This window comes from Panthera uncia (genome assembly GCF_023721935.1).
Source record: "Panthera uncia isolate 11264 chromosome B3 unlocalized genomic scaffold, Puncia_PCG_1.0 HiC_scaffold_1, whole genome shotgun sequence".
Lineage (NCBI taxonomy): Eukaryota > Metazoa > Chordata > Mammalia > Carnivora > Felidae > Panthera > Panthera uncia.
In genome coordinates, this window is record NW_026057582.1 from 44,498,327 (window position 1) to 44,518,376 (window position 20,050).

The 20,050-nt window shown below is 38.9% G+C and overlaps 1 protein-coding gene across 4 annotated transcripts; it reads right to left on the bottom strand.

Moving 5' to 3' along the window:
* Window positions 1-1,832: 1,832 nt before the first annotated feature.
* On the bottom strand, window positions 1,833-19,112 carry CDKN3 (cyclin dependent kinase inhibitor 3). Of its 4 annotated transcripts, none has more exons than XM_049612772.1 (8): window positions 18,945-19,112; window positions 16,696-16,778; window positions 13,995-14,050; window positions 13,434-13,478; window positions 10,553-10,775; window positions 6,367-6,398; window positions 3,960-4,060; window positions 1,833-2,068 (listed from the first exon to the last, which is right to left on the bottom strand). In XM_049612772.1, exons 1-8 carry the CDS (start codon window positions 18,951-18,953, stop codon window positions 1,982-1,984), a joined length of 636 nt encoding a protein of 211 aa, XP_049468729.1. In that variant the 5' UTR covers window positions 18,954-19,112; the 3' UTR covers window positions 1,833-1,981. The 4 variants fall into 4 exon arrangements, with proteins under 4 accessions (XP_049468729.1, XP_049468730.1, XP_049468728.1 ...); XM_049612773.1 differs by having other exon boundaries at window positions 3,960-4,063; window positions 10,553-10,772; window positions 18,945-19,109; XM_049612771.1 differs by having other exon boundaries at window positions 3,960-4,063; window positions 18,945-19,103.
* Window positions 19,113-20,050: the final 938 nt, after the last annotated feature.

Below are 20,050 nucleotides of genomic sequence, written 5' to 3' on the forward strand. Positions count from 1 at the left end.
TTCTGGAGAAGAAAAATTTCTTAAATAATAGGTCGATGACTAGGTAGACCCTAAAACTACTGAGAGAAACATAGAATGTAGTTATCCATCTGTGCTCACGGTTTAAAATCTAAGTTAGCCTGATCGGTGCTGTACCGCTGTCCAAAGAAAATGCCCTTAAGTAGCCCTGCCTTAGAGCTTAATTTATTTTGCTTTTGTATATTAAATAAAAACCATCTCAAATGTGGCCTTGCGTAGTTTATGGTTAATGGCTGAGTCTCTGTGTTAATTCAATTTCAGCAGCTAACTCTGGCTTGTGTGTGACCAGGACTCTACCTTGTCTCTCTGCCCCATTGGTTTGAGGGCTGTTCCACAGGTTAGGTAGAGAAAATACTTTTCCAACTATGTGAAATTATATTCTTTTGAGTAGTGCCCCATTCCATGATTCTGTTATGGAATAACTGATGTTTTCCCTTAATACTTAGTATTAAAGTAGTTAAGCATTTTAAACATGGAAGGCTTAACTGGCATTTGCAGTAAAAATGAGAGAAGCATGCACTTGGGAAATTCATTTGATTATTAAAGGATTTGATTAATCCATGCCAACCTTTTTCTTCTACTTTCTTAAGTGTTCATGAATAAGCTTTATATTCCTATTGAGGAGAAGCAACATACAAGATTTGCTAGTATCAATTTCAGTGATTTCCTAAAGTTTAATAAGTATTGTGATTTTTAAATTGTTTTTGGTTGTAATACTGAAATCATGAGGAAGGTCAACCTATTATTGCAGCCTGTACTTACTTGAAAAAAATTTTTTTCCACCTATAACTTTTGGCATTATTATCTTAGATTAGAAACCCCCACAGTTTAAACATTCACATACTGGTAGGATATGTGTGGTTCTCCCATCTTCCTTAGTATACTTATAAAATCTTAAGTTCTGAAATCAGTGTAGACATAAAAATATTAGAATACTGATTTTATATTCTAGAACATACTGGCTGTCTGGTCTGAAGTTCCCAAACAGCACTAGTAATTGTTCTGAAGTATTCCCCAATGAAATTAAAGCAAGAGAAGTTTGAAACAGAAGAAAACTTTTGGCAATTAGATGATTATTCCAAAAGTTTTGATGTGAAATTTACTTTGTCTCGTGGGGAGGTGCCAGTCACAGCCAAGGGACTATTGCAGGTGATACCAAAGCCACCACTATCTGTGAAAATGTCCTTGTCTACAGTGCAAACAACTGTTCAACATTACATTTAAAGACAAAAAGACATATTCAGTAGCATAGGGTGAGGTGAGGGAGGGAATTGGAGACTGTTAATCTGTAGATAAGTGCTTTCTAACAGAAATGTGAAAGAGGGATTTAATTCATTCTGTGTAGTCCCTAGGGTAAAAAATGAGTGGTCTAAAAAGAGAGCACCTGTCTGAACCAAGGAATTCCTCATATCTGAAAATGTTCCAGCAAATGCTGGATAAACACCTATTGGGTATGATCCAGCATTGGGAGGGAGGTGTCCAGAAGATTCATAGGATCCTTCTCACTCGTGTATGTCTATGAAGGAGGAAAAGCCATGGGAGGAAAAGTGGGAGGAACAGAGGGTGAAAGGTACTTGATTTTAGTTTGTACTCATACCCATTTTTACATTTATTACTATGTTGCATTCCACCTGGTAGTTATAAATCATAAAATGAGGTAAAAGTGTGGTAAATAATAAAAATAGGCAGTGAAACATTTTTCCATATGCTCACTTCAGCATTATTTCTAAGTAAAACATACCAGAGGAGACAGTACATTTCAAAAATTATATAGCAGTTTTTCGATCTTCTATAAGAGATAAGAGATACAACTGAAATTTGTCAATAAAAGCTTTAGGAATATTTGCACGTACACATTTACATTCAAGTTGATAACACTAGTAAATTTTGTTTCAATACAAATTATGTTAAATAGCTCTTAAATTTCAGACATGGTCATATATATGTTATTTGAAATTCTTTTTTATCTAGATACAGATCTTGATAATGAATCTCTTGATGATAGATGTGCGGCTAGTTTGTCCCGAAACTCATGAAGATAATTATATTGCTGAAAAAAATAAAGATATATTGAAATACATTGTAGAAAACTAGTTAGCAGAGTAGTACAATCCTAGTAGGCATCAGGAATCAAAAAATAATTGCTAAGAACAATTCTACATCCTTTTGGGTAAGGAAGCGTTTGCATTATGGAGAAGTTTTACCTTTTGATAAAGCTGCATATGGTGTGAAAAAACTTACTTGAAAAGTCTCTCAAAATCAGAAGGCAATGTGTAATACATACGAATGTTTTATAAATCTGTAAAATCCTTTCTCCTTTTACTGGCAGGAGCAAATTAAAATTAAAAATAGTACATGAAGGCATTCTTTTTGCTAATGTATTTTCCTCTGGGGGTTAAGTAGGGAGGAGAGGGTACTTTCTGTAATAGTTAACAGTAGTAGATTCAAGAAAATCTATTTCTTCATTTATAGAAGCCCTAGATTCTGCTGCTTGTGATATAACCCATTTGCAACAATGTTCAGAGTAGTCAATATTTAAAAAAAAAAAAATGACTAATCTTAACAGATAAGCAAAATTAAAAAAACTTTAAATAATTTATTTGGAGTTTTAATAGTTTTCCAGAGGATGTTCTTATTCTGCCAATCATCTCATTTCTTCTCATTATTGGGAAGTTGAAATTGCACATTGCTGAGCACATCAGCACAGAGATGGGAAAGCCTGTTGGCCACAGAATGCTGAGGTGATCAACTGGACAGCCTATATAATGTGGGCTTAATTCACTCCAAGATTAAAAGTGTAAAACACATATGCAAATGTTTGACCATTTTGTTTTGAGAGACTTGAGAACATGTTGAATTCGAAGAATCGTTTAACAGATAAGAAGGTGAATTCTCTGTTTTGAGAACCTGAAGAGGGAAGTGCATCCTGTATGGATTATTTTGAACAACCTTCTTTAAGTCCTGAGAATTATGCTGCTTGGTGACTTTGTTAGTTACTATAATAATTCATATCCATGACACTTGGGTAGACCCCTGCTCCTGGGAAGATGGACTCAAGGCCAGGAAGCCACTAAAGGCCAGGCCTCTTTAAGAGTGCCTGATCCTCTGGTTTAGTCGATTAATGCTGACACAGGGCACTTGGGAAAGGAAGGCAAATTAGCTTTACATATCTAGAAATAAAGTGAAATCTGCAGAATCTTTCAGGAACATTAATACATAATAATATCCTTGGGGCATTGCTACTGCAGAGATTTTGTGGCTGTTGAGGGGAAAGTAAATGTGGAAGATGTCACTTTAGTTATCCACAGCAAAGGATAATTAGTATTGCTTTGCATTTTTTGTATTCTAGTCATTCATCTACTTTAAAAATTTTTTTTAAAAATGTTTTTTATTTATTTTTGAGAGAGAGCACAAGCAGGAGAGGGGCAGAGAGAGGGAGACAGAATCCGAAGCAGGCTCCAGGCTGTGAGCTGTCAGCACAGAGCCCAACGTGGGGCTCGAACCCACGAACCGTCAGATGAGGGACCTGATCCGAAGTCAGACGCTTAACTGACTGAGCCACCCAGGTGCCTCTCATCTATGTTTATTAAATATTTTGGTGAGAGGATCTTCACTAGATCTTTTAGGCTAAGAAACTACCAAGTTTATGGTAATCCCCTCATGTTTCCAGATGAGAGGATTCATTCTGAGAACTAAATGGGTAAAAACTGAACGGTAGTAGATCCTGCGAGAGTAAACTGGCAAGTTCAGATTTTTCATCATTTTGTTTGAAACACTGTGAACTTTTTCAGACATCCAGGTTATATTTAAACATAAATGTTGAACAGGTGATATCTGAATAATAGAATGCAGTGGGTTTTCAGTGCCCTTTTGATGATACAGGACACTGTGTCTATAACTGCCCCTAAACCACAACCACACAGAACAGTCAACCTCCTTACCTTTATAGTCTGTATTGCCCCAGATCCTCTTAGGTCTCTCAGGCTGTCTATGGCTTGCTCTGGTGAAACTGTGTCAGACAGGTATAGTAGGAGACAAGCAGCTACTAACAGAACATGTTAGGAAAATAGTGTATTATTAATGATGGGGTAGAGCATTGTATATTTAATTAGACTTCAGCTGGCGCAGAAGATGGAGCTTGGTGTAATTGTTCCAAACGAATTAAATGACTGAGGTCTTTTAGTATGTGTTTTTGACAGTTAAATTATGATTTTAAATGACTGCGGTTGAATTGAAGTTTAACACTGGCTTCGTTCTTTTTAACAGCTTTATTGAATTATATTTAATCGACCATATGTTTCATTCATTTAAAGGGTACGATTCAGTGGATTTTAGTGTATTCACAGATATGTGCACCCATCAGCACAATTTTAGAACATTTTCATCCCCTCAAAAAGAAACCCTGTCTTCCGTTGTCATCCTCCCCGGTCCCCCATCACCCCTCTCCTGAGCAACCACTAATCTACTTTCTGTCTGTGGATTTGCCTAAACATTTCATATAAATGCAACCATATGCGGCCTTTTGTGATGGGCTTCTTTCACTTAGCATAACGTGCTCAAGACTCACACATATTGAGGCTTGTAACTGCTTCATTCCTTCTTAGGGATGAATAATATTCCATTGTACAGACACACAATTTGTTTACCCACAGTCAGTTGATGGGCATTTAGGCTGGTTCCAGTTTTTGGCTATTATTAATAATGGTGCTATAAATGTTCGTGTCCAAGTTTTTGTGTAGACATGTTTTCATTTCTTTTGGGCATAGACCTCATGAAATTGCTGGGTAAAGGGCGACTGTATGTTTACATGTTTGAGGAAGTACTGCCAGACTATTTTCCAAAGCAGCTGCACCATTTTACTCTGTCTCCAGCAGTATATGAAGGTTCCAATTTCCCCAAATCCCAGTGCATGTTTTCTACTTTTCGGGTAATAGCCATCCTAATGGGTATTAAGTGGTATCTCATTGTGGTTTTGATTTGCATTTCCTAGATGACTAATGATGGTAGGCATCTTTTCATGTCCTTAATGGTCATTTGTGTATTTTGTTTGAAGAAATATCTATTCAGATCCTTTGTCCATCCTTTAAGTTGGGCTGTCTTTTTATTATTGAGTTGTAAGAATTCTTTTTAGGTAAGTCCCTTATCAGATATATGGTTTGCAAATATTTTTTTCCCATTCTCTGGGTTATCTTTTCATTTTGATAATGTTCTTAGAAGCACAAAAGCTTTTAATTTTGATACTTTCCAACATTAAAAGGAATAACTGTTAACTCTAGTATGGCATTTCATTAACTTTGTTTTCTAATACTTTTATTTTATTTTATTTTTTAAAAATTTATTTATTTTGAGAGAGCGAGAGAGCTAGGGAGGAGCAGAGAGAGCAGGAGAGAGAGAATCCCAAGGAGGCCTGACACTGTCAGTACAGAGCCTGATGTGGGGTGCAAACCCATGAACCATGATATCGTGACCCGAGCAGAAACCAAGAGTTGGACGCTTAACCTCAGTCGCCCCTTCTAACACATTTATTAAAAAGTGAACAGTTGGGGCGCCTGGGTGGCTCAGTCGGTTAAGCGGCCGACTTCAGCTCAGGTCATGATCTTGCGGTCCGTGAGTTCGAGCCCCGCTTTGGGCTCTGTGCTGACGGCTCAGAGCCTGGAGCCTGTTTCAGATTCTGTGTCTCCCTCTCTCTCTGACTCTCCCCCGTTCATGCTCTGTCTCTGTCTCAAAAATAAATAAATGTTAAAGAAAAAAAAAGGTGAACAGTAATTACATGAAGTAATTAACTTTGGTTTTCATACTTATGTTACCCATGGATATAATTTAGAATTTACTGTCAGTATCCTAACATCTGCATAAGAAAGCATTAGAAAACAAAACGCAAGAATGTAGGTGCTAAGACTTGCACAGTATCTTTTGCAGAATCCTTCAAAATAATGTTGAAAAGCCTTCCCATTCCCACCCTAGCTTTCTAGAGAATACCGAATGAAGGGCCTTGAAATTCATTCATTCATTTATTTATTTATGAGAGCATGTGAGAGTCAGCGCGGGGGGTGGGGGGGGTTGAGAGAGGGGGACAGAGGATCCTAAGTAGGCTCTGTGCTGACAGGCAGTGAGCCTGACGCAGGGCTCAAACTCACAAACCGTGAGATCATGACCTGAGCCGAAGTCGGATGCTCAACTGACTGAGCCACCCAGGCGCCCCTTTAAATAAATCTTTAGGTCTTAGCAGATTTATATTGTGTTTTGTCTCATTTTAATACAAACTGAGCACATGGCCCAGAAACAGGATATTTTTGTCTACTTTGAGGATTTAAAAAAATTACTGAATAATGAAAATAAATTTCTTACCAAGACAAGATCTGCCAAGTCCTCCATAACAGCTGAAAGGGAAGCACAATTTGAATATTAGACATTTTCATTTCACCCCGCCAATTAGAACTAAAGACTTGTTCCTTCTAAATTTGCCTTCTGTTTCTAAATTTAATAATGCCTGCTAGCACAGTGCCTGGCACACAGAGGTTAATAAATATTTTTACATTAATAAAGAGTAAAGTGTGCTTGTTTATTTGTTGGGAGGTATTCTCTGAATACCTCTAAGAATCAATGCAGGCAGGGCCTTTTTATTGATCTTTTTAAACACCAGTATCCACATCAGAGAAGTGGAACATGTTAATAAATAGATAGAAATCAGACTATTTTTACCAACTGCCAGTTTATTTCCTCTGTCTAAACAAAACCTTAGTGGTTATGGGACAAGTCCATATGACACAACAACTCCTTATTTATCTAAAAAGAATACAGAGGTGGCATGTTACAGAGATTTAAAGCATGGTTTCTAGAGCCCTGCTGTCTGGGGCTGAATGGTCAATCTGTCATTATTACATGTGTGAACCTAAGGAAGTTATTTAACCTCTCTGGGTTAACCTCATCTATCAAATAGTGGCAGCCACAGAATCTGTATCATAGTTAGGACTGAATGACATAACTAACATTTGTAAAGGGCTTACAACGGAGCTTGGCACAGAGTAAGAAGTAAATGAATGTTAGCTGCTATTGTCTAGCCTTGTGAAGAAATCAGCAGTCTGTATAACTGGATTTTCCAGAAAAAAAATCATGATTAACCTCAAAGCAATAAAACCATTCATTCTAACTACTTTCAAAGATGCTAAAAAAAAAAAAAATGTATTATACAATTCCTGACTTTCTTAGAGGGTATACTGAACCTAATTTGGTGCTGCTGACTTATCAGGAACATAAATTACAGTGGTGTACTAAAGATGAAGCTGGAGATCTATGTCTTGGGATAGGATGTGAGATAGAGGACCAAACAGATACTGACTCCTATGTATTCATGAACTTGCTTTCCACAAATAGGCCAGATATAAGGATCTACCATAGACAGGTGGAGAGAGGTAGAACACTTCAGTGGTTTTCTGCAAGATGAATACTGCTTTCTACCCACTGATACCTTTATCTTTCCTCCTCTGATTCCTGCTTATCCTTCAAGTCTAGCTCTGAACTGCCTTTGTGCCCCCAAAGAAACCATCACTGTCATTTTTGCTGCCTTGTGCATACCTTGTGTGAATCTTACTGCACTTCCATGTAGTGTTGTTAGCAGGGGCTCCTTGAGGGTGGGGACTGTGCCTCACAGTGTGTGTTTTGTATTCATAGTGTTTGGTGCACAGTAGATGTTATGGGTTGAATTGTATCCCCATAAAGCTATGTTGAAGTCCTAATCCCTGGTACTGTGAATGTGGCCTTATCTGGAAATAGGGTCTCTGCAGATGTAATCAAGCTAAGATGAGGTCATTGGGCCCTAACCCAACTGGGTCATCCAATATGACTGGTGTCCTTATAGGAGGAAGTATCCTGAGAAGACACAGCAGTGCAGAATCATGTGACGACAGAGGCTGAGATTGGAGTGATAATGGCTGTGAGCCCAAGGACACCAAGGAGTGACGGCCACCACTAGAAGCTAGGAAGAGGCAAGGAAGGATTCTGTCAAAGTCTCAGAGGGAATATGGTCCTGTTGACACCTTGATTTTGGACTTGTAGCTTCAGAACTCGGGGAGAATAAGTTTCTTTTCTAAGCTACCTGTTTTGTAGTACTTTTTTTTTTTTTTTTTAGAAATAGCACAGTACAGTAGGCAAGTAGCATCCCCTGATTTTATAAAGCAACAGAAATGCACAGGGAGAATCAGTGAGACAGTATTGGCAGGCAGCAAGACAGTGGAAAACAATTTACCAGACCTAGTTTCTGAGAGATAAACTCTAGAGCCATCTAGCAATGTGGGCACTCAAAGATAGCAGAATGGATAGAAAATTGTCTTTATCCAAACATTAGTCACTATAGGACACCTCTGAAAGCTCTAGGACAATGAAAATTTCCAGTCATCAGATGCTTTATTTTATGGGAACCAGAAACATTCAACATATGCAGGGGCTACCCAACCATCTTTCCATCCTGTTTGTATTCTGTTCAAACAGCAGACAGCATTTGGTGTGCTAGAACTTGCTTGAGTAGTATTTGTTAAATTTCACTATCTGAGCTAGTTTGATCTCCGGAAACTCTTCAGTAGAGGCTGCTTCCAAGGATTTATTAAAAAAAAAAAAAAAAAATCTCAGGACTGATTTGAAAAATGGGCCCAGGAGTGCCTGGGTGGTTCAGTTGGTCAAGCATCTAACTTCGGCTCAGGTCATGATCTTGCTGTTGGTGAGTTCAAGCCCCATGTCAGGCTCTGTGCTAACAGCTCAGCACAGAAGAGCCTGCATCTGAAGAGCTTGCTTCAGATTCTGTGTTTCCCTCTCTCTCTGCGCCTTCCCCACTTGTACTCTGTCTCTCTCTCTCTCTCTCAAAAACATTAAAAAAAACATTAAACATTAAAAAAAATTAAAAAAAATAGGTCCAAAAATTGGAAAATATTTTTCACCAGCCACAGCTAATCATCTAATGCTATTTAACTTAGTCTTACTAGAAAATTTACCAGAGACAACTTTAGTCTAAAGTTTTGCTTTTATAACTAGTAAAGCAATTAGTAATTGCTTACAATTACAGATTATGCTTTTCTCTAGAGAAAGGTTGGAAACTGTAGAATGCGGGATGGTTTCTCTTTATTCCCTACTCTCCTGGCTATAGTTCTCTGTACATTAGAGTTTAGTTCAGCCACATATGGTTTGTGTCCCCAAAGACCCTTGTACTGGCTGGTTTGCCTTCAAATGGAAACTGTTGACATGAGGCCCCGGAGCTCTAGATTGAAGGAGAGAAGGTAGTTGGGCTTGCCTTTCCCTTACTACCCTGAGCCCGGCGCCCTGGTTATTCGGTATAGTCTGCATATTTTCTAGCTTAAAGCAGTGACTTTAGGGCTTTTGAGGTATCAAACTATTTAATACTCTATCTTGTTCCAGAAAGGATTAAGCAGTTTATTAGGATACAGAAAGTACAAGAAGCACAGAGAAGGAATAGTTTGCTGCCTATGGCTGGCCCTCTACTGTTACGGGTCTCACTGCTGGCAGGGCATCTACTATTATTATCCATGGTACCACTTCTAATCTTTGTATTGCTACTGTTCTTTGCTGATTGTCACTCCCTTTTTCCTTTCTCTGTGCTTTTTTTTTTTTCTCTCCTTTTTTCTCCCTTAACACATTTTATTTTGTTTTAAACTTCCATACCAGCAGCTTTGCATAGCCATTGACAAGCAATGGGAGTCCCTCCTTCATTCTGGTGAGAAATTCATATCATCAAATGTAATTTTCCAGTCATATTTTTAAGACTGCTCATTGTTATGAATGATTTCTTTGCTAATTAGAAAATTTTTTTTTTACACTTCTTTATTTTTTTAGAGACATAGAGAGGCAGAGCACAAGTTGGCGAGGGGCAGAGAGAGAAGGAAACAGAATCCGAAGCAGGCTCCAGGCTCCGAGCTGTCAGCACAGAACCTGACATGGGGCTCGAACTCACAAACTGTGAGATCATGACCTGAGCCGACGTCGGACACCCAACCAACTGAGCCACCCAGGTGCCCCAGAAAAATTTTTTTTAACATTTATTTATTTTTGAGAGATAGAGACAGAGCACAAGTGAGAACGGGGCAGAGAGACAGGGAGACACAGAATCCAAAGCAGGTAAATATCTGAGTGCTTGCTCTGTAGCAGACATTGTACTAGAAATTTCATATCTTATCTCTTTTTTTTTTCCTTAAAGTTTATTTATTTTGAGAGGGGGGATTGAGAAAGAGAGAGAGAGAGAGAGAGAGAGAGAGAGAGAGAATCCCAAGCAGCTTTGAGCTGACAGCATGGAGCCTGATGCAGCCTGACACAGGGATCAATCTCATGGCTGTGAGGTTCTGACCTGAGCTGAAACCAAGGGTCAGGTGCTTAACCAACTGAGCCATCCACGTGCCCTGATGCCTTATCTCCTTTTAATCCTTGCACCAAACTATAAGGTAAGTAATAAGTAAGTAAGGATGCAATAATTGGAAAAATCATTCTGACTGGGACATTTCTCATGTAACATACAGAGAAAAGAAAAACATACTGTATTAAGGTTTTCCGGTTATTCTTAAGGCAGATTGCAAGCTCCTCCATTATTTCACAGCAGCTGGCTATGTTAGGAGTCCCTCCATCTGGGATTGGATGATGATGAGTGATAATTCCATACTGATGGTAGAGGTCCAAAAGGTTTGGGACTCTGTATTTTGACAGTTCCCCTCTGGTGCAGAAAACAAATATGTCTTGTATACCATAGCTCTTTAGTTCTTCTGCCAATAGACCAAGAGACGGATACACATGTACAAAATATTACAAATTTAAATACAGTCAAGACAGAGAATGTGGTGTTAAATTTCTTAAGCCAAACTAACAAATGATAATCTATGCATTTGAAATACTTATTGATAATCTAAAACAATATTAATCTGTCTTCAAAGTAGGGTTAAAATCAAGTCACTAAGCACAAAATAGGAATTAGAAATGCCTGAACCAAAAGGTGCTTAAAATTAAACCTGACTTAATAATTCAAAATGCTTTTTACTGAATTTAAGATGAGTCAATTATATTGCTGTTCTTGAAAAAAGATCTTTTCAATACTGCTTTAAAGTAAATTTTGAAACATCTAATACTTCAAGATAAACTCTTGTGAAGAACTGACAGCACATTTTTCCCCGATTTTTTCTCACAAAATTCACGTTTGTTACTTTTATCACTGCTGTTTTGTTTGACCCTACGCCTTGTATGTAAATCTCCAGCATGCCCATGGTGCCTGAGCTCATGTTCTCCTTTATGTTTGTACTGTGCCACCCCATCATGCATCTAATTTTGTGGACTAGGTCTCCAGAAATAAAACGTTAACTGTGTTAGAATTATGCAACTTAGCTAATTTTCACTATAATGAATATGAACCAAGCAATTGTACTATAGGCCATTCTATACAGTGGAATGTCCTTATGGCAATATTCATTATAGACCATTAGGTTCAAAATGAATAACTAATTCTGGATGATCTCAGTCTCCTCTCTCCCCCTGCCTCCCAAATCCTGGGCCATTTAACTAAACACAAAGTGCCTTTCATCATGAACCTCCAGATTAGTACCTGAAATGTGGCTAGTGCAAATTGAGATGTATTATAAGTGTAAAATATAGATCTGATTTCAGAGGTTAAGTACAAAAAGCCCATATCTGGGGTGCCTGGGTGGCTCAGTCGGTTAAGTGTCTGACTTCAGCTCAGGTCATGATCTCGCGGTCCGTGAGTTCGAGCCCCGTGTCGGGCTCTGTGCTGACAGCTCAGAGCCTGGAGCCTGTTTCACATTCTGTGTCTCCCTCTCTCTCTGACCCTCCCCCGTTCATGGTCTGTTTCTGTCTCAAAAATAAATGCTAAAAAAAAAAATTTAAAAAAACCCCCATATCTCATTAATAATTTGTTTTATACTTAAAGCCATTGACAATGTACTATTTAGGCTATGTTAGGTTAAATAAAATATATTATCAAGTTAATTTCATCTGTTTTTAATTTTTTACTGTGGCAACTTAAAAATGTAAAGTTACATACATGGCTTCTATTTGTGGCTCCCATTATATTTCCAGTGGACAGTGCTGCTTTAGGTAATACTATTATTTTTTTTGTACTTCTAAAAGGATTAAACCTGTAGTTAGCATACTTCACCATTTTCAAGAGTAGGTAATTTTCTATCTGCCTTTCGCACACATAATTGCTATTATACAGTGGTTTTCAAGCTTTCCTAGAAAGAGGAGGAGCCACAAGAGCTTGTGCAGGGAGAGTCTAGGTCTCTCCTATCAGATTGTCATCTCTTATACATTGGATTGGATTGCATTCAAGATCTCAATGGAAGACAAAAGGTTTGGTAAGCTATTGGAAACCCCAAATTCCAAAATATTGGAAGGGAACAGGGCTTTCCAAAATGTGCAAGGCTGGTTCTTGAACTAGTGATTTTCATTATATTTTGCTTATGACTTAAATGGTCTCCGAATGAAAAGTTCCTACCATGGCAGGTACCTCTAAATCAGAGAATCTTTACAAATACTGCAAGAGTCAACTAATCTACTAGCCTCCAGTCCTTTTTGGTAGGTAAGGAATAAATTAGAGAAGGTACATTAATAAATTGATACTCCAAAACAACTGGGAAAAAAATGTAAGATTCAACAATTTTTTACTGGTCAGAATCAAGATATATGACATTTATCTTATATATTTATATATATCATTTATATATTATATTTATATCTATATTTATTTTGTTGTATTATAAGGACATTGGTAGGACTATTAGCCTTGAGCTATTTGAGGCCAAGCAGGATAAAATATTTTGAAAATCCAAGTTTTTTAGTATCATGGAATATGTAAACTCCAAATTGGGGTGGATTGTCAGAATATTTGTGGGATTATTAGACTTGAGGCTATAGTGGTATGAACATCTTTGGGCCTGTGAAGATTGGCCCTACTCCATCTTTCTCACCTAGATGCTGGATCTCTAAATTCTAACCAGGATGGACAATTTCACTACTACCTCTGGGTTCCCAGTTCAGGCTTAATTTCTGCTATCACAACAATCAAGTCTGCAAAGGATAGTGTGTTCAAAGATCTTGGCAGTGAAATGTCAGTTTTCTGTTTACATACCTTCCTCCCTCTAATGTATACATTTTAAACTCAAATGCAATTTCTATGTGTAACTACAACAATCGGTGAAAAGCAATGCTATGTTTAGTAAATGAGTTAGTTCTCTGTGCCCTTTGCAAATACCTCTTCTCATGTTAGAATAAATCTATAGTTTAAAACTATGAAATATCAAACATTTATTTGGTATACCAAACAGAGACTAACGTTTGTTCTTTTTGACAGAGAGATTATTTTCAGTGTTATTCAGAAAAAAACTATTAATATGGTTGTTTCATGTTACACCTACCTGTATCTTTTTGGATATTTCTTCTAACATTTTTAAATTTACAACCTATAAGCAGTAATAAGGCAAGCGAAAAAGTCAGTTTTTAATCATATATAAGAAATATACTTAAACACAAACACAGCTACTTTAGAAAGTCATACCATATGATCATTTATATGTTGCAATTTCATTTTGAATATGGATTTCGATTTCTTATATTCTTAGTAATATAATTGCAGGGATTCAGAGATCCCAGCTGAAGGAACTCCTCATCCAAAGATTCTTTGCTCTGTGTCCTTTCTATAACAAGTACCTGCTTGTTGCCCTCAGCCTCACCTGTACCCCAGTGTTTACGTTTTATTAAGGTAGGTGAGTCAGAAATATAGAACCACGAATGTGGGTCTGGAAGGGTTGAAGAGTGATCTGTGTTCTTTTAGCTACAGCCCACAGGAGGGCTTCCAAAAGTGACTTCCCCAGGCTGCTGATCTATGAAGTTCTCTTACTGCTCAGTACAGAGTATGATGTGTTAGCTGACAAAAAATTATCTGAAGTATCTCAATAGGAAGCCAACTGTAAACCTACCTGGAAGAGCACACAAACCAAGAAACTGAGAACAATTCACTCGTGACAGGGGTAGCCTGAAAAGAATAAAACTTTAATTCAGTTTTTTAAAAAGTTGTAAATGGAAATTCAGTTTAACACATGTGTGCTTGGCATTGAACAAGGGTGTTTTAAAGTTTGACCATAGTCATAAAACAAAAATGCATTTGCAAACATCAATGTGTTGTTCACAAAAAGGCCCAAAGAGGCTGGAAGTTTTAAAACAGGGACTTATCATTTACTTTGTCACAATTTAAGTCTTAAAAGTGGCAAGTTAACTTAAACTTACCTTAAAGATAATAATGCCTAGATTGCCTACAGGTAGTATAAAGCATTAAGGTTTTAAGTTACCCTGTGGTATGATATCTGAGATACTTTGTATTAGTAACCTTGGGGAATAAGCTAGAAAATTACCTTCTGACGATTTCATCCCCAGCATTCATTCTATATTACTATTTTAAGATTTCTTTGTAGCCTTCCTCTTTTAAAAAAATATTTTTAAAGTTTATTTATTTATTTTGAGAGGGAAAGAGAGTACAAGCAGAGGAGGAGCAGAGAGAGAGGTAGAGAGGGAGAATCCCAAGCAGGCTCTGTGCTGACAGGGCAGATGCAGGGCTTGAACTCATGAACTGTGAGATCATGACCTGAGCCAAAATCAAGAGTCGGATGCTTAACTGACTGAGCCACCCAGGCACCCCATGTTGTAATAGATTTTGGTTAAAATAAAACAATTTCAAGAAATCATATTCCCAGTTTACAGTACTCAGGGACAAAGTGGGTAGAGGCTAACCTTGTCTACAAGACAGAAGATGAGTTTAGAGGAAAACAGAGGTCATCATATAAATACCATGTGACTCTGAAAATTAGATGAGGTTTTGAGTTTGAAAGGGGGGTAAGGAGGGAAATGAAAGATAATTGTTATTTGATGGTGGAATAAAAGGAACTTTAGGGATAACACCCTCTTTTTCTCTTTCTATAGTTGGGAATGGTATTTTCTTTTTAAAAATTTTTTAGAAACTTAAAAAAAAAATTAAACTCCAAGTTAGTTAACATATAGTGTAATAATGGTTTCAGGAGTAGAATTTAGTGATTCATTACTTGTGTATAACACCCAGTGCTCATCCCAACAAGTGCCCTCCTTAATGCTCCCTCACCTGTTTAGCCCATCCCTCCACCCGACACTCCACTATCAATCCTCAGGTTGTTCTTTGTATTTAAGAGTCTCATATGGTTTGTCTCCCTCTGTTTTTATCTTATTTTTGCTTCCCTTTCCCTATGTTCATCTCTTTTGTTTCTTAAATTCCACATAGGAGTAAAATCATATGATGTTTGTCTCTCCCTGACTTACTTCGTTTAGCATAATATACTCTAGGTCCATCTACGTTGTTGCAAATGGCAAGATTTCATTCTTTTTGATCACCGAGTAATATTCCATTGTATATATACACCACATTTTCTTTATCCATTTATCAGTCGATAATGCTGCTATAAACATGGGGGTGCACGTGCCCCTTCGAATCAGCACTCCTGTATCCTTTGGATAAATACCTAGTGGTGCAATTTCTGGGTCATAGGGTAGTTCTGTTTTTAATTTTGTGAGGAAAACCATACTGTTTTTTAGAGTGGGAATGGTGTTTTCTTAAAGAGAGATTATTACATTTACAGGGATGAGAAAAAGCATTGATTGTTGTAGAGAATCTGGTGTAACCAGAAGTCACTGCCAAGATTTTTAAGTTGATTCTATATAGAAACATTTGTTTTTTGTTCTAGTATCTGTGGTAATATGGCTTTTATCTTAAGCAGGGTCTGCTAGTAGATGCATGACTGTGGCAAGTAGTTCTAGGATTTGACTAAATGACAAACAATTAAATATCTCATCCTATGTTTGGTATACTATTCTTTTGTCCTAAAAGAATAAGTAAGTTTTGGTACCAAATGGGAGATATTCTGATTTTATCTCAACTCCTTAGTTACTTGTTTCTACTATGGTTTTCTGAATGCAGAAGAACAATCTCCCCCTAAGCCCCCCAAAAAGGAAAGCCTTATTCTATCATGGATAGTAAATAAAGCAGAATTGGAAAATCCCTTAAAGATTAGAATTATACAACCAGCAGAAAAAAAAATCACTAAATATTTTTTATTTTATTTATTTATATAAAATAAATATTATTTATTTATAAATATTTTTTATTTTATTTTTTATTTTATTTATTATTATATCATAGATTGTAAAGCAGAATTAGAAAATCCCTTAAAGATTAGAATTATACAACCAGCAGAAAAAAATCACTAAATATTTATTTTATTTATTTATATAAAATAAATATTATTTATTTGTTTATTTTATTTATAAATATTATTTATTTATTTATTTATTTAATTTGAGAGAGAGAGAGAGAGAGAGCGCGAGCATGCGCTGGTGAGGAGCGAGTGAGCAGGGGAAGGGCAAAGAGAGAGACAATCCCAAGCAGGCTCTGGGCTGTCAGCGCAAAGCCCGACGCAGGGCTTGATCTCACGAACTGTGAGATCATGACCTGAGCTGAAATCAAGAGTCAGACACTTCAATGACTGAGCCACCCAGGGACCCCACTAAATATTTTTAATATGTGGACTACGTATCTACATGGATTATGATGTACAGATCAAATAATTTAGCTCATCATTGATCAGAAGTTTAACATACCATGATATCTGAATTGGAGTCTGTTCATCTTCAATAGGCTCTTCATCTGATGAGTCAAACTCACTTGTTTGCAATAAACTAGGCTTCAAAAGAAATCAGTTATGTTAAATAACTGTAAATAAAAATATTTACATATAAGCTGACCCTTGCTTAACACAATGAATGCATATTTGCAATTTATTCAATTTGGACTATGAGAATGGTCAGCAATAGCAAAAATAAATAGATTTTACCATCCTATTGATAATTACAGCACTCTGATGGAAAGAGAGGTGGATTGGTAACAAACCAGGATTCTGGTCTTGGCTCTGCCATTTACCATATAATCTTGGACAAGCAACTCCAATTTATTCTGGGTCTCAGTTTTCCACAACTAGAAAGTGAGGAGATATATTAATTCATTCACAAACATTTCTTGAACACCTTTATTTGCCAAGCTCTGGAGATGCAAAGAGCCATGAAATAAATAGCTTCAGTATAGTTGGAGGGAGAGATAAGTGCATAGATTACAGAAGAAAGTTGTAAGTGCTAACCTGGAAGCATAAACTATGCACTTTAGGGCAGGGAAGGGAGTGACTGCTCAGGGAGCTGGACAGAGCTTCAGAGGACATACATTAGCTGGGTCTTAAAGGATGGGCAGGAGGTTTTTAGGCAGATAGGGAAGAAGTTAAGGCAATAAAGGCAAAAGGGGAAAGAGCTTGTTTTCAGGAACTGAAACATCAGGGCAGAGAAGATGAAGCTGGGGTAGTTTGCCTCCTCCATTTCTCAAACAATAACCCCCCTAACAGCCTACTAGTTTGGTGGATGGGGTGTACAGGTAGGATAACCTGCTACTTTGTGAACCCGTGGACTAGACACACTGAGATGGACTTTGCACAATGATCTAAAGAGTTGGAACTCAATCCTGTAGGCCTGTTTTCTAAAGGAGGGGCAGCTGTTTCATAGGACCAGTGAAAAACACACCTTTCTTCTTACTTCCTACTTGGAACCAACTGAGAGATAACACAGTGGAGAGGCAAATGGAAATCAAGAGGTTAGTTTTATTACTGAGTGTTAAAGGGAGGACGTGGCTTTAAAGCTGTGGTTAAGTGGGCTTGTCAATTCTTCACTCCAGAATTGGACTCATTCCCCCAGTCATAGGCAGCTATGGACAACCCAGGGCTCCCCAGTGGCCAAGAGCGCCCTAGGAAGTAATCTCTGCAGAGAAGGGACGAAAGGGTTCAGCTGCTTGTGTTCAGCTCCTCTCAAACTGGGGGATCAGATCCCTCACTCTGTCCCTTCTGGGGACAAGTGGAGAAAGAGGCCAAGAGTGAAGGACAGCTGATGCCTCTCCACATGGAACCATGGGGATTAGCAAGTGTCACCAGCTAATGTCCTTTCCAGCTCTCAAGCTATATTCTATAATGGTCTTGTTTGTTACTACAAGATCACATTACAGAGCCATTTAGGCTACGGATTTGAGTTGCTTTGGATCTCTTTGTATTATTATCAACTCAAAGGTTTTTAAATATTCAGTAGGCTGCAAACCCTGGTGGTGGGTGATGTGAGTCAGGTGGGGCCACAGCACCCTGCATCTGTTTTTCCTTTCTCTTTAAAGCAGTTTTGATGATTCCAGATTTTCAGAGAGAGAAAGAAAGAGTGTGGCCCATTCACTCAGGCTTTCCCAGCCAGGCTTACAAATCCTAACAGAGTTGGACGTTTCTGCTTCCCCTGGCCCAGGGATTCTGAACCCCAGAAAAGGACGCAGTGCCAGTTGGCCCCGGGGGATGGTGAAGCACCCACAAATGGGGATTGGCAATCGTTTATGGTGAGGTTTTCCCCGTCTGCGGCGAGGACCGCTGTCCAGCGGGCGCGGGGCAGCCCCGGACATCCCTTGGGGCTGGGTATCAGGCAAACTGATACACGGAGACACCTAAGCTCTCCATGCCTCAGTTTCCTCCATAAAACGGGATTCAGCCCTCTCTGGCAGGGCTCTCCTGAGGCTTAGGAGACTCTGCAGGAGACAGTTCCCAGCCTGTGCACGACAGGTTCACAACGAATGTCCGCCTTCCCCTCGTCCGCCACCGACCCTGTTCCTTTTCAATCATCGCTCTCCCCAATTTAGGAAAGCGCCACCTCCCCGACCTCGGACGGTTACAGCGCGAGTCAGGCCCGGGACCAGGCCTGGGCTGTCCCTGGGCCCGCAAACTGGCTTCGGGGACCGCTTCTCTCCCTGTGGCTTCGCTTCTCCGAGCCTCGGCCCGACTCACCGGCTTCATCGCTGGTCGCCCCACGTCGTGACCGGCTGCCGCCTCCGTCTAGCAGCACCGGCGCCTCAGCGACCGCCCCGCGCGGAGGCCGCCCCTCCGCTCAGCTCATTGGTACATCCTTCTGTGAGGCGGGGCGCGGCGACTTCTAGGAACCAATCAGACCCTCTCCCTATTTCTTCCTCCGCCCCCGAGTACCTTTAACTGCTCATTGGTTTCTAGGGGGCTTTTGAAAGACGCGCGGGAGGAGGGCCCTGTAGAACGCTGATTGGCTGGGAGGGCACCATAGAGGGAGGGGGCGGAGCGCGGGGCCCGGAGAAAGCCTCTGAACGGCCCCCAACACTTTTGAGGATGCTGGAAAGCCTTTCTCATGGCAGGATTCCAGAGTGGTACCAGGGTAGGGAATTTTGTCTCTTTTCTTGATTTTTTAAAATTTTTTAAATTTTTTAATTCTTTTATTTAAAAAAATTTTAAGGGCAGAGGGGGAGCGCTGTCCTGGAGCACCTTGTGAAAACACACCACACCTCGTAGACTTTATACTTATGGTCACAGGGCTAAAAATACAGAATATAAACATACCTTGTATGTTTGATATTTTATGTTCTTTAACATTCTGGGATCTAGACAGGTTGTAGATCCACTTTCCTGTTCGCTAAATATGAATGAAGTAGTTTTGTATGAAGGGAAGAGAAGTCTCCAGATGATTTTAAGTGCCAGTGTTTTTACCTAATCAGCTGTAATATTTAAGAGCTGTGTTTGATTATTTTCTCCCCCATTCTCCAGTCCTTATTTAGCTGACCATGGGGAGAAAGTCACTGGTAGCAATATTACCTGCAAATCTGCGGAATATGTGGATATTTTGGCTCCCTTACTCATGTTGTGAAAACCAGTGGGTATACAGCCATTAGGAGAAATTCTTTAGTAAAGAAGATAGCACAGTTTGACTAGGAGTGTGTATTAGGGTTCTACAGAGAAACAGAACAGAGAATTATTTTAAGGATGTGGCTCTCCCAATTGTGAAGGTTTGGCAAGTCCACAAAGTCTGATAGGGGAGTCTAAGGGGATGGGAACTCAGGAGGGAGTTGCAGTTGGAATTCAAAGGCAGTCTG